At 40.9% G+C, this 18,423-nt stretch overlaps 1 protein-coding gene across 1 annotated transcript in view; it reads left to right on the forward strand.

Annotated features, from left to right (window-relative positions):
• The window catches only part of CDH13 (cadherin 13), a 493,491-nt gene that overhangs the window by 457,004 nt on the left and 18,064 nt on the right, over positions 1–18,423 (forward strand). The window contains exon 11 of the mRNA XM_087729287.1: positions 5,857–5,999. Coding sequence (XP_087585413.1) covers positions 5,857–5,999 — 143 coding nt within the window. The remainder of the gene's footprint in view (positions 1–5,856; positions 6,000–18,423) is intronic.

Genomic DNA, 18,423 nt, shown 5'->3' on the forward strand with positions numbered 1-18,423 from the left:
TCCTCTGCCATTTTTAATTGGATGAGGGATTATTTGCATCTGGGTCCACATCTCGCTTCCCCAGCAAAACCACAGGTTTGAGGTATGCTGTTCATCTCCCAAAGAAAAGCCTTTAATTTCTGCGCATACCATTAATACCTTCGGTGTTTGTTCTCCAAACTCCTATCCTCTAATGATAAAGAATGGGCATATTTGACAGTTCTTCTCTCTTTCATCCCTTCTTCTCGTGTTTTTAAAAATATTTTGGGAGAATATGGCTAAGAACAGCTTGCTAAATATTTGGATTGATAGGTGTGATAAATCAGGAGAGAAGAATGAAAGGGAGGGAGGGAGGGAAAGAGAGAGAGAGAGAGAAAGGGAGGGAGAGAGAGAGGGGGGAAACATGTTTTTCTTTTGATGTAGAATGTTTCAGAAATACTAAATGCACACAGAGAACTGGACTCATTTTTATGGAAGAGACTAGAGAAATGTGGCCTGTTGCTATTTTAAAGATTTCAGGAATTTTAAAAAAGGCCCAGTGTGTTCTTCTTATTTTGTTGCCTCTCCAATTCCCATTTTTGGCAGGTCATCTCATTGGGTTCAACGCCCAGCTTCTTCAACCCTCGCATAAGAGTGTAAAGTAGATGTTGGAGCCAGGATGGGCTTCAGTTATCAATTCTCAACTACTGTTTCAATTCTCAAAACCCATTTCCAATCACCTCATAGATTTCTAAACCTCAACTGATCCCAAACCCTTGATGATCTTGTGTGAACTTGGAATTTGAGAAGGATCAGCTGATCCTTGAGAAGAGAAGTTCCTGGGATGTCGTCCCAAGATGCTTTTTTTTCTCCAAAAGACAAGTGGAATTTCTTGGTTTTTTGAAAACATTTTGCTTCTCATCCAATAGCTTCTTCGGTTCTAACTGCCTCTTGGGGAATGTTTAGTTTGCTTAGAACTGAAGAAACTTCTTGGATGAAATGCAAAACATTTTCAAAGGGAAAAAAAGAGGAAAATCCAGTTGTCTTTTGGAAAAAGCATCTTTGGGACAGCCATTACCTGGATGACTGAGAATATCCATAGCTGGAGAGTCTCCTGGGCTGTAGGTTGGACTAAAAACTCAAACACACACAAACACACACACACACACACACACAAAGAGACAGAAACTCACACAGGCAGGAAGAAAAACTAGAGAAAACCATCTTGTAATCTCTAAACGACAAAATTAGCTGACTGTCGAGCTGAACCTAACTCTCAAAATAACTTTATATTGAACTTGTAAGCCACTGAAGTTTTCTATGTGACAATCATGGTTAAAGAATCTAACATGAGGAAAACTGGTGAATTTGCTTGTCATGCAGTAATGAAAGGTTAAAAGTGTTGCTTGTTTCTTCGTGTTGCTCAGTATAAATAGCGTTTCAAACTCATTTTTGAATGTCTCCAGACAGTTTAAAGGGACATCTAGGGACGCAGTGGCTCAGTGGCTAAGGCACAGCTTGTCGATCAGAAAGATCGGCAGTTTGGCAGTTCGAATCCCTAGCGCCGCATAATGGAGTGAGCTCCCATTACTTGTCCCAGCTTCTGCCAACCTAGAAATTCGAGAGCACGTAAAAATGCAAGTAGAAAAAATAGGAGCCACCTTTGGTGGGAAGGGAACAGCGTTCTGTGAGCCTTCGGCATTTAGTCATGCCGACCACATGACCATGGAGACGTCTTCGGACAGCGCTGGCTCTTCGGCTTTGAAACGGAGATGAGCACCGCCCCCTAGAGTCAGGAACGACTAGCAGATATGTGTGAGGGGAACCTTTACCTTTAAGTGGTTTACAATAGAACAAATCAAAACACAAAATATGTAATAGAAAGCAAAAATAAAATGGTTACCTTGATATTGATGTCCAGAGGAGGGTAAGGAAAAAAACACAGATTAATTGGAATTATGGTAATCCCCTTGGAAATTGTGACAGGGCTCTGGATTGTTGAAATAAGGCTGTTGCCTTAATCTTTGTGGTATGTTTTGTGTGTCTGTGTGTGTGTGTACTGGATGTATTTGTGAGCTGCTTCTCAAGACTAATAGATTTCCCCAGGCATCTTACAATGTAAAATCGGTCCAATTCGAAATCATGTTGTATTTAAAACAAGTCCACAGCAATAAAATGTCATTTTAAGAATCTAATAGTAACAAAAAGACCAAACCTTTGGTGATAAGGCATGGCTGACCTTCCTTTATTATTGTCTATAATAGTGACAATCAACAATCCAAGATCATTGTGGTTTGAAAGGACAGTTTAAGTGGGAACGTTATGAGCATTTTCCCCTGCTTGGTACAAGAATAGCACACACTTAAAGTTTTTGTTATTTATTAGAATTCACATCTCAGCGCAGAATTCACCTGCATCCCAAGGGCAGAAAGGAGAAGAAGACGAAAAAAGGAAGAAAAAACATATCTTTTGAAATTTCTCCACACTCCAGGGAGTGTTTTTATGGCCCGTTGCACATTTCACATATGATCATGGCTTCGCTAACACATGCAGACTCCTGCATTCTCTATCATCAAATATTTAATGGGGGGGGGGGGGAAACCATGTCGGCATCTTATTGCTTCCCAAATGAAGAGACAAAAGTAGGCAGGAGATTAGGTGCAGACCCAACCAAGCAGAGCCAAGAATTCAGGGTCTTTCTACACCTCTTTCATCGCCGAGGCTCCTGGCCTCCGTGGAAAGACGTGGGGTTTTTAACATTCATGGCATGCCTTCTCCCCCAAAACACAAGTGGAAAACCAAGAACATGCCCAAAATGTAGGGGTTTTTGTTTCAGGGCAATTCCACTCGGATCTTGAAACTGATCTGCATTTACAAGCTTGGGCTCAGGTAGATAAATGGAAGAGAGAGTCCCATTCTGCGTCAAAAACAGAGGTGCGTTGCTCCTGATTCGGCCCACTTCAGCCAAACCGGTAGTGGAATTCAGGCTGAACCAGCAGCGACCCAGGCCTGCCATGCCCCCGAACCAGTTCCCTTGCCGCTTCTGGGCTGCTGCCATTTTGGTTTTTAGTGACTGCGCGTGCGCAGTTCATTGTAAATTGTTCTGCGCATGCGCGAAGAACAATTTACATTGCATAGTGCATGCGTTGCATGTGGCTTCCACCCGGTAGTAGAACTGGCAGAAATCCACCCCTGGTTTTTGTGACCTGGAGACCGGGGGGGGGGGGGGGCAAGTGCTTAAAGCTACACAACAACACTAGGTGAGGCAAGAACTGTTAAAATGTAGAAAGTGGGCTTGAACCTTTGATTTATCAATTTATTTCTCACAATTTTGAACTGTCCGCTTCTCTCAGAATGGGACTGTGAGAGGTACACAATAAATAATACAATAAAAGGTCGGAAAGTCACAAATGGCAATCACACAATCCCGGAAGTCTGGAACTGCTGTAAGAACTATTGTCTGTCTGTCTTCTATCTATCTATCTATCTATCTATCTATCTATCTATCTATCTATCTATCTATCTATCTATCTATCTATCTATCTGTCTATTCTCTCTCTATCTCTATTTATCTAGCTATCTATTTATCTATAAATAAATCATCTCTATCATTTATCATCTGTCTGTCCTGTCTGTTTGTCTGTCTCTGTCTGTCTGTCTAACTATCTATTTCTCTATCTGTATTTATTATCTCTCTATGTATCTATCTATGTATCTATATATCATCTCTCTATCTCTTATCTCTATCTATCTATATCATCTATCTATCTATCTATCTATCTATCTATCTATCTATCTATCTATCTATCTATCTATCTATCTATCTATCTATTGGCTTGTCCTTTGCTATATGTCCCTTAATAGATTCTGAACAACTTCAAGCAGTTCTCAACTTACGACCACAATTGAGCCCCAAATTGACTCTGCTGATGCGAAGACAGTCATTAAATGAGTTTTGCCACATTTTACAACCTTTCTTCCCATGGTTGTTAAATGAATCATTGCAGTTGTTAAGTTAGTAACATGGTTGTTAAGTGAATCTGGCTTCCTCGTTGACTTCGCCTGTCCGAAGGTCACAAAAAGGCATCATGTGACCCAGGATATTGCAACAGTCATAAATACATGATGCCAGTTGCCAAGTGCCTGGTTTTTGATCACATGATCATGGAGATGCTGCAAAGATCGTTAAGTGTGAAAAGGGGTCATGACTCACTTTTTCCGGGGCTGCTGTAACTTCGAATGGTCCCTAAATGATGAGCTGTAAGTCGAGAACTATCTGTATCTGTCTGGGATATTTCAATATCTGATGTTTCACTGAATACAAGTTGGATTGATGGGCTAAATACGTCTTGCCAACTCAATAATTCTACGTTCCTGTAGACAAAAGAAGAGGTGAGATAGGAATTAACACACTCATTTTGCTTTCTCAAATCCTGTTGGGTCTTGAAGCTTCTGGTTCTTCTAAATTGCCCAGCTCTCTTTCACATGAAATTTAACATTGTTTAAGCCAATTTGGATATATTCATTCTACAGCTGAGAACTACTCTGGTTCCCAGAAAGATATGGGTGTATAGATTTGGAAAGCAGAGAGGTCTACAAACAGGGGGGGGAACGAAATCTGCTTGAATCACTCCCAAACACACCTTTTAAATCAGGACCCTATGTTGCTTTGATTTTATATTTCACATATATTTATTTTTACACTTCGGGTAGCCGAAACTCATATTTGCATATTAAAAGAATCTCAGCGAGGAACAATCGCCTTAGTTAAGGGATATTATGTACTTACAATGGGTAAAATTTGAGAGAAGATTTAATTTGCGGGTGGGGGGGGGAAGAGGAATAATGCTCTGTGTCAAATTACATGTTGTGTAATTTATCTCCGATGCACAATCGGAACAGATTGGGGAGAAATGCCCATTTCTCCAAGGTACTGCCATTTGTGAATGTAGAAAGCAGGGGTTAATCTTTCCCAATTGTTCTGCAGAGCTGAGTGTTTGTGTGTGTGTGTGGGAGGGAGGGAGTTGTACATGTGGAGTACCTGCACACACATGTGTCGCACACAGAAGGATATTGTTCGGGATGAATAGGATAGTCTTCACCTCGCGATGAGTTCAGCTACCTTGTCTCCTAGCTTGATAGACATCGTTGTTTCAGAATGATTCTTTTTTAAAGGGACAAAGGAGCCGTGTGAAATAATTAGACGCACCGTTGTTGTCGCGCAGGGCATTCATCACTATGGATCCTAAGATGCTGCTGCGGATCTGGGCTTTGATGGTTATGAAAAGGAAAAAAAACAGGCCCAGGCGGAGCTGATAGACTGTATCATTTGCTAATCACAACAGCTTGTTCTTTGTTCCTTTCTAATCATTCTCGATGGTGCCAATAGCGCCATTGTCGTTTGGTGGGAATGAGGTGCTTGGGGGAATGCCACGCTTTGTTTATACAGTCGCAAACATCGCCGTGACGCTGCCCTTGTTCAACAAAGAGGCCCCTTTTAAGTCAAGATCTAAAGTAGCGTCCCTCAACCTTAGGAAGTCTAAGATGTATGTGGACTTCAACTCCCAGAATTTATTTATTTATTTTTATCTATTTAGATTGTCTCTTCTAACACTGATGGCGTTGCTTACTTGGGTAATGAAATATGTGTAAGAAAACAACCAATCTCAGAGAGTATCAAAGACTCCACAGTCTTCCTCCTCTTCCCCACAAATCCCACTTCCTCCTCTTCCCCACAAATCCCACTCTAGCACAGATGATGTTCTCTAGTTGGGTAATGAATCGTCTGCAAGGAAAACGCCAAACTCAGAAAGCACCCAGGACCCCCACAGTTCAACCCTGAGCCACGAAGATTCTCTTCTATTGGTATCGTTGATTATTCTCTCTTCCTTTTGGCAGGTTCTCCACCAACAGAGATCCAGCTGACTGGTTGGAAATCAATCCTACAAATGGAACCATTCGCACCAAGGGCACGCTTGATCGTGAATCTCCCTCCGTACTAAACAACGTCTACACGGCATCCTTTTTGGCAATAGACAGTGGTGAGTAGTGGTAGCCAAAGGCACGGGAGTTTTTGCTCCTCTTCCTTACCAAAGAATAGCAAAGAATATCCACAGCTTTTTCTGATAACAGCTTTTCTAGTCCTTGTGGTGTCTTCCACATTTGTTGGATTTTGGCCCTACGAATTCCTAGGTAGCAATAGCAATAGCAATAGCAGTTAGATTTATATACCGCTTCATAGGGCTTTCATCCCTCTCTAAGCGGTTTACAGAGTCAGCATATCACCCCCAACAACAATCCGGGTCCTCATTTCACCCACCTCGGAAGGATGGAAGGCTGAGTCAACCTTGAGCCGGTGAGATTTGAACAGCCGAACTGTAGAACTGCAGTCGACTGAAGTAGCCTGCAGTGCTGCATTTAACCACTGTGCCACCTCGGCTTGGAGGCCTCCCAAAGAGCATCCAGTTACTCCCTCTAGGAAGAAGAATCTTCCTTCTGCTCATCTGCTCTTCAGATGAATGGAGATGATGAACTCATACAAACTCTTCCTTTACAAACAGCAGCAAAGGAAAGAGCCAAGGTGGCGCAGTGGTTAGGGTGCAGTACTGCAGGCCACTTCAGCTGACTGCTATCTGCAGTTCGGCAGTTCAAATCTCACCGGCTCAAAGGTTGACTCAGCCTTCCATCCTTCCGAGGTGGGTGAAATGAGGACCCAGACTGTGGGGGCGATATGCTGACTCTGTAAACCGCTTAGAGAGGGCTGAAAGCCCTATGAAGCGGTATATAAGTCTAACTGCTATTGCTAATTCAATACAAATAGTAAGGTGAAGGTAAAGGTAACTTTTAACTTTATGAAAAGTAGGCAAACAAATTTGGATTTTCATGTTTTATAGAACTTCTGTGATTGACAATAGCTGCAACTAGAAGGGTTCAAAAGGTATGGAAACCTATAGGGCACCTTGGTTAATTCGTGTTTAGCCCTTATGTCATTTGGTTCTTGTTCAATTCTTTTTTTATAAACCTGGCCCTCATGTGTTAAACCAGCCAATTGTAGTTTATTCAACAAATGATGGACAAACCTTGACTTAAGCCAATGCATAGATTCAGCTGATAACCTGGATGCTATTATTATGATGATTAAAATATTGGCAAGAGAGCCTAAGAGGACCTTGCCATGTTTTGAAGAGCAATTGAATGTTTCATATGGCACCTCCTGCATTCATTTATTTTTTATTTAGTTAGTTTGTCAAACATGTACGAGATAACAGGTGTAAGTATAAACATGGACATGAACACAGGAAATGGGTACGAATAAATGGGGCAGTAGGACAGGGACGGTAGGCACACTGGTGCCCCCTTTAGGGACCTCTTAGGAATGGTGGGGTCCACGGTGGACATTTTCAAGTGGAAGCTGTGGGGATTTGAGGATGTAACAATGGAGTCAGGTAGAGCATTCCAGGCGTTGACCCCTCTGTTGCTGAAGTCATATTTTCTACAATCGAGTTTGGAGCGGTTGACCTTGAGTTTGTACCTATTGTTTGCCTGTGTATTATTGAGGTTGAAGCTGAAGTAGTTGTTGACAGGTAGGACATTGTAGCAGACAATTTTGTGTACCACACTTAGGTCTAACTGTAGATGGTATAGTTCCAGGTTTTCCAAGCCCAAAATTTCAAGCCTTGTGGCGTAAGGTACTCTATCGTGAGCAGAGAAGAGGAGGCCTCTTCTCCTGAAATGCCTCTGGACTTTTGAATTTGAATTTTAAATTTGAAGCAGATGGTCTTTGATTGATCCATAATTATTATTTTTTTCCAGTTAAGAGATTTCATCCCAATTGTAAAATAATCTTCCTCGTAAGAAATCAAGGCCTTTATTCCTGTTTTCATCAATGGGGCTAGGATTAATTTTGCTACCCTCTCCGCAAATATGTGAACTGATTATTAAACTCTTGGCACCACTCTAGAAATAACTCATCTTCGGTCTTCCAGATTCTTCTCTTTAACACCTAACGGCAAATAAGATCCCAATTAAAAAAAAACCTAGTTAAAAAGCAATCTCTTTAACGTATTACGCGGATTAAAAGCTCCTTCTGTTGCCCATCGTCTAAATTAGAAGGATGCTATGAAAACTGGTTGCAAGCGACTTTTTGCAGCACATCAAAAGTAAAGATGGAGAGAATGGAGGGAAACGTTGAGCTTATCCCACACAGCTGAAAGGTGCAAAATAAATAAGAGCTTTGTATGTAGTGTTCCAAACTCTAATATGCTTACATGCTTCTCGGAGATGCAGCTGGTTTAGCTGCAAATGATGAATGGTAAAAAAATGTTCTTTTTAAGAGGGTAATTTTATTTCTTTCCTCTGGTTTTTTGCGCAGGGGAGGTTTGTGAGGGCTTGACAAGAACATGGGCTTTAAAATGCAAAGCAGGGGAGAAGGTTCCCTTTGCTGTGGTGGCTTATTTGGATACTCATAAATCTATTTCTCTTGAAAAGCGGCTTTCGGAGGAAAGTCTGTTTTCCCCTTACACACCAACACACGCTCATTCCTTTCATCCCGTGTTTCTGTGGCTTTTGATAATGCGGCCTCCATATTGTATGCCTGTTCACTCTAATCGGATTAGAAGGATAAATTTGTTACTGGAAAGCAATGCATATAATGCTTGTATTACTAAGAAGTGGAAGTTTCAGGTATTCAGGGAAACATGTAGTTCGTAGCCCAACTCTTTGACCTGCAACTTCATTGGATTTTGGTTTCCACAGTATATTCTCCAGCCAGTATGGAGTATCCCAGTGTCCCAGACATCGATCCGAACATTAACATCTTTGATTTTTTGTGTTTTTCGGTCTATCTATCTATAGTTTGGTAGAGGGGTCTATTGGTCTACCCGTGGCACGACAAAACCGCGCTCCACTAAAGCGCGCCCAATTAAACCGCGTCGCTGACGTCATCAGCAGGGCGACAACAGCGACCACGGAGAAAAAAGGGCGCTTTAAATAGTGCTTTGAAAGCAAGCCGATTCACGTTAAGGTAAGGGTTAGGTTTAGGGTTAGGTTTAGGGTTAGGTTAAGGGTTAGGTTTAGGGTTAGGTTTAGGGTTAGGGTTAGGTTAAGGGTTAGGGTTAGGGTTAGGTTTAGGGTTAGGTTAAGGGTTAGCGTTAGGTTTAGGGTTAGGTTAAGGGTTAGGTTTAGGGTTAGGTTTAGGGTTAGGTTTAGGGGGGTTAGGTTTAGGTTTAGGGGTTAATTTTAGCTTTAGCGTTCGCAGCGTGCTTTTTTCGTCGCACTGTGATGACGTCAGCTACGCGGTTTCGTCGAGCGCGCTTTAGTTGAACGCGGTTTTGTGGTGGAACCGGTCTACCAATTATGGGATAGGGCATGTTTCTATTTCCGCCTTTCAGCCTCGATCCAGCATCCTTCGCAGGCAGTCGCTTTCACGACAAACTACTTTTGTGTTAAATTTATGTTTTACCGACATAAAGAAATAAAGGGAGACTAGAATAGATCTATTTCACACTATTTAGCTCTCCTCAGCTAGCCATACCGCTGCTGGGATCCGAACCTGGGCTACTTATATATTAGGTAGATGTATTAACCTCTAAGCCATGGGTTCTCCTTGCTTTGTCGGCTATACCAGGGGAGAGATTAGGTGTTTTTTCTCCGGTGGGACCAGTCTATCAGGGCAACTTTGGTCTACCCAATTATGGGACGGAGCATGCACATGCTTTGATTTTCATTTGGTCAACTTCCTGGTGTCGCTTAGGTTTTGTGAGTAGGACAAGACAATTCCCTACATGTTGGGCTGGCTGTGGAATTCTGGGAGTTGAAGTCTAGACATCTTAAAGTTGCCAAGGTTGAGAAACACTGGTATAAGATCAGCACAAGTCTCTTTTAAGTAACAGGACTGGCTGGCTTTGGTCCTTCTGCTTAGCCCATCTCTGTCTAACCAGAAGGGCCCAGTGGCCAGGTGGGCAATCCACATTTGTAATTATCTGCCATGCTGTAGAAATGTATGCGGTCCATTTGTTGCAGAATTAGTGGTGATAATTCATCTGGATGGTGCTGGGCTCAGAGCAAGCTTCCAAAGACCCTTTCAAACATGGACCTCAAAAGGACATGCCAAATGACATTTATATTTCTGGGCCCATCCTTGAGAGATGAACAAAGTTGGGTTATTCTTTGATCTGATCCTTCTTTCTTTCCTGGTTAAATGGGTAAGTGTTGGTTCCCTCCACGAACTGGCTGAAGGCTCAAGCAAAGGAGCTTACATAAAACATTGGATTGAATTAAATTGAATTGAATTTTATTATTTATATGCCGCCCTTCTCCGGGAGGACTCAGGGCGGCGAACAATTCAAAAGGGGGAAAAGGGGAACATAAAACGAAATACAGATAATTAAAAGAAGCAAGAGTCACACAATCATACAAGTCAAGAGGGGAGGGGAACTCATCACCCCCAGGCCTGCTGGCAAAGCCAGGTTTTGACGGCTTTTCGGAAGGCCTGGAGAGAGGTGAGGGTCCGAATCCCTGCGGGGAGTTCATTCCAAAGGGCCGGAGCTGCCACAGAGAAGGCCCTCCCCCGGGTAGTAGCCAGGTGGCATTGGCTAGTAGATGGAACCCGGAGGAGGCCGACCCTGTGAGATCTAATGGGTCTGTGGGAGGTAATTGGCAGCAGGCGGTCTCTCAAGTAACATAAGGGATTGTTGCTGTGCTATCCATCTTTTTAAAAAAAAACTAAAAATAAAGAGTATTTATTTCTTTTTATTTATTTATTAGTTTGTCAAACATGTACAAGATAACAGGTATAAATATAAACATGGACATGAACAAAGGAAATGAGTACAAATAAATGGGGACAGTAGGACAGGGATGGTAGGCACGCTCGTGCGCTTATGCACGCCCCCTTTACGGACCTCTTAGGAATGGAGCGAGGGCCACAGTAGACAGTTTGAGGTTGAAGCTGTGGGGGTTTGAGGATGTAAAAAGGGAGTCAGGTAGAGCATTCCAGGCGTTGACCACTCTGTTGTTGAAGTCGTATTTTCTGCAATCGAGTTTGGAGTGGTTTACCTTGAGTTTGTATCGATTATTTGCCTGTGTATTATTGCGGTTGAAGCTGAAGTAGTTGTTGACAGGTAAGACATTGTAGCAGACAATTTTGTGTACTATGCTAAGGTCAGACCATAGGCGACGTAGTTCCATGTTGCCCAAGCCCAAAATTTCCAGCCTGGTGATGTAAGGGATTCTATTGTGAGCAGAGGAGTGGAGGACTCTTCTCATGAAATACCTCTGGACTAGCTGAATCATATTAATGTCCGATATACAGTGTGGATTCTAGTAGAATATGGTAGAGTAGAGTAGAGTAGAGTAGGGTAGGGTAGGGTAGGGTAGGGTAGGGTAGGGTAGGGTAGGGTAGAGTAGAGTAGAGTAGAGTAGAGTAGAGTAGAGTAGAGTAGAGTAGAGTAGAGTAGAGTAGAGTAGAGATAGATGCATTTTTAAAAAATTCATCATGATTGAGTAGACACAATGTGATGTACTATTTGGTTGTCAACCCTTTTCTGAATGCATTCAGGTGATGGTGGGTGGGGGACATACTTTAAGCTCAAACCATCTTCTGACAATCGCTTGCCATCATTCTCCATCAGGGAGGGACCTTGTCGGTCTCTGCCATTTTATCTGCTATATGAGAGTGGTGATATACACCCTGTCAGGAACGAACAACCCAGTGTCAGCTACTTAATTCAAGTTACAGCTTGTACTCCATAAAATAATTACAGTGTAATACATTAAATTAGATTTCATTGACAACTGGAGCAAGCTGATGTCCTGTAAAAAGTTCACTCAGCCTTCAAAATACGACGGAGCCAAGATCTATCGCTTTCAGCTGCTGCCTCTGCTGTGTTGCTGGGATTCAGTTGGAAAGCGGTGGATATAATTTCATGGCTAACTCCATGTGCCTAATGTGATAAAATTGATTCCACAAGACTTTTCCCAATCCATCCAACACTAATGCTTTAATTTTCTCAAGATTATGATGTTCCCGCTGGGCCACAGAATGCACATGATGTTAAATTAAGCTGCAGTTGGAAAGTTGGCCAAAAATGGATTGGAAAGCGGCTGGAACTGGGGTGTCTTCTACCCGATGTCAGGTTTCACCCCAGGCAGGGTGATAAATCTGTATTCTCCAGATACTCAACCGCATTCAAGAACTTGCTCACAGCAGAAACTCACAAGCACAACACAGCTGGATAAGTTGCTCCATTGCGCACATGACAGGAGTGATCTGTGTGCAGATGTTGTGCCTCCTGCAGAGGCTAGGAATCAAAGCCTATTTATGAGCCCGTTGCAGTATTTAAACCCAAGACCTCTTTCACTCAACTTTTTTGAATCAATAAAAAATTGACTACTCTTCTCTTGAAGAGTAGGAGATCTCTACAGTACTCAGTGCTGACATAATGGGTGTGCAAAACTGAGATGTTTTCATCTCAGCTACAACCCTCTGCTGGCGGAAATAACTGACTTCACAAATAAATAAAGATGCAATGTTGGCTTGTTAATGCTTTATTACTATGCTTATTGCTAAGATTGCTACTTTTAAATATCAATAGCTCTTAGACTTATATACCGCTTCATAGTGCTTTTCAGCCCTCTCTAAATGGTTTACAGAGTTAGCCTTTAACCCCCAATAATCTGAGTCCTCGTTTTAATGACCTCGGAAGGATGGATAGTCAATCAATCTTGAGCTCGTGAGGATTGAACTGCTGGCAAGGGGCAGAGTCAGCCTGAAATACAGCATTCTAACCACTACACCACCACGGCTCTTAATGTTGCCTAACAAGCTGCCAGATTATTTGCTTTTTCAAAATTATGTTCTTTTGCTTAAGATATTTGGCATGTTGACAGACAGTGCCAGGAATTTAAGTTCAATTCTGGTGAAGATTCACATGGATCTCCAGATGTTTGCTGGACAGTTATTCCCATTATCCCTCACCGATGATGGTGCTATCTGGTATGGCTGGGATTTGTGAATCAACAACATCTAAAGGACCATCAGTTAGAAATCATGGATTTCTTCACCGGCTTGAACTCAATCTCCAGGCGTTTATGAAGAACATTTGCCCATATCTAAAATGGCAACGTTGGAGCCCACAGCTTAACCCAAGAGTGGGGACATTTAATGACATCCACAGGCTCTTGCTACTGATCAAAAACTTCACCTTTGAAAGCGTCTCGTTTTATGAAACTGCAATGTTGTTTTTGTCAGTATGACCCACCTCATGCCACCTGCTGACATCCGAAGAAAGAGCAGGGCAATTGTGTGTTATCATTGGTGGCACTTTTCTGGAGGAAACATCTAAGAAGAAAACCATTCCATTTCCTCAAATGGTCAATTCCTAAACACCTCCACCCAAAGTTGCACCCCAAAATTACTTCCCATTTCCACAATCTATTTTGGAAAAAATCACATTACCGAAAACTAAACTTTTTGCCATGAAATTTCAGCATCCTTTGTTTGAGGAGCTGGACAGGTTAGTTGGTGGAACGGTGTGCAGCTGAGCCACTGGCTTTGAATACTCAAAATGTCGAGCTATATAAATTTTTCCAAAGTCCCTACCGTTATTAAATAATAACCCATGTTGTCTTCTTCATTGACGGTGTACAAGCAAGCATTTTAAAAATGTACTTGCCGTGAACGCCCCAGCCCTTCTTGGAAATCGCCTTTGCTCCTGAAGATGGCACTTCTTAATTTCATAAATAATAAAATATGACCTTTCCTGTGGAGACAAGTTAGTGCCAGGAATTTAAATTCAATCCTGGTTAAGATTCAGTCCCTGCCTCTCCCCCTTCCTAAACAGATGTCCTAATTTGCTTTGCATATTTTGGCTTTCTCCAAAGGTCAAAGGCTACTTTGATTTTTATTCTACTTTATCGAGGGCCAACGTAGACACTAATCCTATCAAACCAAAATGAAATGCTGTGAAGCATTCTGCAAAGCAGTGTAAACCCATGGAAGTGGATCAAACCACGTCTTGGGGTTTTTTTTCCCAGGGAATTGGCTGAAAGCTGAAGAGCCAGCAACAAAAATCTATAAGAAGGTTAGAGATTTCAATCAGTTGAACTGAAGAATCTCTTAAGTCAATGCAGGGAATTGGTTTGAGTTGGCTTTCTTCTTTCTAAGATAAGGGTGGAGTAGAAGAGACCTTCAGACAAATGCTCCATGCTGCCTGCGGCTACCTTTTATATACATATACATATACATATACATATACATATACATATACATATACATATACATATACATATACATATACATATACATATACATATACATATACATATACATATACATATACATATACATATACATATACATATACATATACATATACATATACATATACATATACATATACATATACATATACATATACATATACATATACATATACATATATATATATATATATATATATATATATATATATATAGGTATGGCTAACTGATGAGAGCTAAATAGCTTGAAATAGATCTATACTAGTCTCCCTTTATTTATTTATCAGCACAAATACAACAAAATGTAACAAAAAAGCAACAGTAAAAATATCGGGTTTCTGCCTGGATGGTCTCTTGTGACGAGCCGAAGGACAGAGAATAGAAGTAGTGATCTTCCTTCCATATTTGGGCATACCAGGGGTTGTAAAAATCATATATATATATATAATTTTAACATATATATATAATTTTTTTACAATATCCTTCTATACAACATTTTCACATCAGTATACATCCATTGTATATGCATTTCTCCCCCCTTGTTTCAATTTCGCTTTGTGTATATGTATATATATATATATATATATATATATATATATATATATATATATATATATATATATATATATATATATATATATATATATATATATATATATATATATGTTTCTAATGTTTTTTATACATACTAATATATACATTCGTAAAATGTATAAAAATGGGGGGAAACTGACAACTGTCTCACTTAGCAACCAGAAGTTTGGGCTCAGCTGTGGTTCTAAGTTGAGGACTTCCTATATTTGGTGACTCCTGATCTCATAAAATTGTCCTGCTTGGCCTGTCACCAGAGGTTGTGGATGTTCCATCACTGGAGGTTTTTAAGAAGGGACTAGATAATCATTTATCTGAAATGGTACAGGTTCTCCTGCTTGAGCAGAGGGCTGGACTAGAAGACCTCCAATGTCCCTTCCGGCTCATTCTATTCTATTCTATTTATTGTTGCTAAAAAAGATTGAATTAGCTGAATAACTGAAGCATATTTTCCCAATATACAGATCTATCTATCTACTGTATCTATCTATCTATCTATCTATCTATCTATCTATCTATCTATCTATCTATCTATCTATCTATCTATCTATTTATAGACTAAAATGTTTTAGAAATAGATACTGAGCTCATAAATCTTTGTCTCCCTTTTTGATGTCAGGCAAATTAATGAGGGAAAAAAGAGCTGTGTTATGAAGACAGATCAAGTAAAATGAAAATTGTCTGAGAGTTCAGTTAAAAACGATTTTGCCATATGCCTTAACCTGTTTATAGACATCATGATGCCTGAAATTAAATTATCGCAGATTGATTCCACCTAAAACACATGGTTTGGAAAGAAATTGGGTAATTAGTAGCCATAGCAACCCAATTAAGTTCTCTTACACCCTTTATTTTAATTGCTGTATTAATTGGAGAGAGAAAAATAAATGGAATGTTCATCCTTTACATATCACGTTAAGGTTTAGTCAAAATATAAATTGCTGGGAAAATATTGCTTAAGTTAATCACTGTAAGCTGCAGATCCAGAGAGAAAAATTAATTTCGCAACAAAACCGAGTTTGAGATGGATGCCACCCATTTACAGCTCTGAGATAAGAGCCTGGCATTTTGAAAATACATATTACTCAAATGCAGAAGCAGATTGCGATTTTAAAGAGCAGCTTGGTCTTTTCTAAAGTTTAAAATAAAAGATTTGTTAACAAGAGGGGGGACAGAAAAAGAAAGACCTGGCTTAGTTTTATCGGCATGTTTCTTGCAAAAGAAACAAAAAAAAAATATTTCAGTGACAACGATTTTCGGTGAAATGAAGAGACGTCCGTATAATTTGTAATGTAGCATCAACTTTTAAACTAGATAAGGGTTGATAAGCTCATGAAAATGTCTGTACTTTATTTCAGCTTCCAACTAACCCAACTGTGAAGCTCTCTATCCTGTCTCACCATTTTCCCATAGTTTACATGAAACAATTAGGAGTAACATGATAGTAGTCTTCCAATATCTGAGGGATTGCCACAAAGAAGAAGGGGCCAACCTATTCTCCAAAGGACCTGAAGGCAGGACGAGAAGCCACGGATGGAAACTAATCAAGGAGAGAAGCAATCTAGAACTAAGGAGCAATTTCCCTATAGAACAATTAACCAGTAGAACAACTTGCCTCCAGAAGTTGTGAATCCTCCAACATTGGATGTTTTCAAGAAGAGATTGGACAACTATCTGTCTAAAGTGGTATAGGGTCTCCCACATGAGCAGGGGGTTGGACTAGAAGACTTCCAAGGGGGCTTCCAATTCTGTTATTCTATTATTCTGTTTTCAATGATGATATTATGGCGAAAGCAGATACATGATTACAAAGCGTATGTGTGGTTTTGTGGTTCAAGTGTTGAGCTGAGACTAGGAAAATTCAAGTTCAGTACTTGACCACCGAGCTCCCTTTGAGTCACTCACTCATTCAATGTTATTCCAACCTGTATCACAAGCTGATTGTGGCAAGAATGTCACTCTCAATCAGTGCTATCTTTAGCTGGAAGAATGGAAAGATTGGGATATTCAACAATAAAAACAGAATAATAATTTGGCACAAGACATTTATTTAGTCCTTGTCTAGAGCCGTTCACACGTTGTGGATAAGCCTGTTGGATACCTTAAGTAGGTTCTGGCAAGACTATTGAAGAAGATAGTCCATCTTGAAAACCATCTCATTGGCTTGGATAGGACACCAGCTTGGGATGGTTCTGGTGGCTGCCTTTGATCTCACATCTGAAAGCTTAGCTCAATAGATGGATGGACACAAAAAAGTGAAGGCCAAACTACTTTCTAGGAATCCTACCCACCTCGTACTGTGATTTCTGTGAGTTCTGAGTCTGTCCTTTAAAAGGTGAAAAGACCAAATAAAACCCACCAAGATGCATTTTTTGAAGTGCTCAGAGAAAGTTTAATCCCTACAGCTCACTTCCTTCTACATCTAGAAAAACCAACTCAAGCATGAAAAAAATGGGATATTTGACACCTGGATTTGCTGATTTTTTTTTTCTGTCGAATTTTCTAAGAGCCCCAGAATTTTGTTTTTCAGGCTGGTTCAAATCTGGAGGTTCAGTTTGGCCTCAGTTATAATGAGTCACTCGGGTCTGAAGAAATTTCTTGGAGGAGAAGCAAAACATTTTCAGAGAGAAAGTGAAAAAAAGGCCAGGTGCCTTTTGGAAAAAGCACCTTTGGGACAGGGGTGAAATGCTACCGGTTCGGGACGGTTCACCCAAACTGATAGTAAAAAAAAAAAAGGCTTTAAAAAAAGTAAAAAACAAATTCAGACAATCAGCTGTGCGACAATCAGCCTGTGCCACGCAATCGCCGGAACTTTTAAAAACTTTTTTTAGCATCTTTTTACTATCTATTTGCCCAAACTGCTACTAAAAAAATGCTTTAAAAAATCAGCTGTGCCCAATTGTCTGTGAGGTTCCTGCCTGTTGCAGGGGCCATTTTGTGTGAAGTCCAGCTGCTTTTACATTGTGAGTCAGTTGTGCAGCTTTTGTGTTATTTTTGTGTAAAGTGTGATAGTTGGTTTTTGAGCTCTCTAGGAGGTTCCTGCTTGTTGCATGGGGCTATTTTGTGTGAAGTCCAGCTGCTTTTACATTGTGACATTGACCTGGCCACACCCACCCACCCAGTCACATGACCCACCCTGGTCACATGCCCATCAAGCCACGCCCACCAAGCCACGCCCACAGACCCGGTAGGGAAACTTTTTGAATTTCACTCCTGCTTTGGGACATCAGCAGGTAAGAGAAACAAAAATTGAGCCATGATGTAAACCTGTTCTGACCCCCTCCTCCGTCCAGTAACGAATGCCGAGACAAGCTTAACTGGAATGTCCTTTAATAGCAAGACACCAAAACCTCGGTGGCTGAAAGCCAAGCAGAACAAACAGATAAGGACCTTGGCAGCAACTCAGACAAACTCAGGCAGCAATAAACACAGATAAGGCTTGGCAGCAATCCAGCCTGCCAAGCTCACAGTAATGTCCTTCGACATTCAATCCTGCGTTGACTTCTGCAAAGAGGGGCGTGTACACAAATAGCTTTTTATAGTCTGGAGAGGAGCCTAATGACCACCAGCTGAGTACAATCACCTCCTGTAATTGCATAATTGTTCCTGATGCCT

The sequence above is a fragment of the Thamnophis sirtalis genome, unplaced genomic scaffold (assembly GCF_051295495.1).
Source record: "Thamnophis sirtalis isolate CommonGarterSnake01/CBP01778 unplaced genomic scaffold, rThaSir2_p1.2 scaffold_14, whole genome shotgun sequence".
Lineage (NCBI taxonomy): Eukaryota > Metazoa > Chordata > Lepidosauria > Squamata > Natricidae > Thamnophis > Thamnophis sirtalis.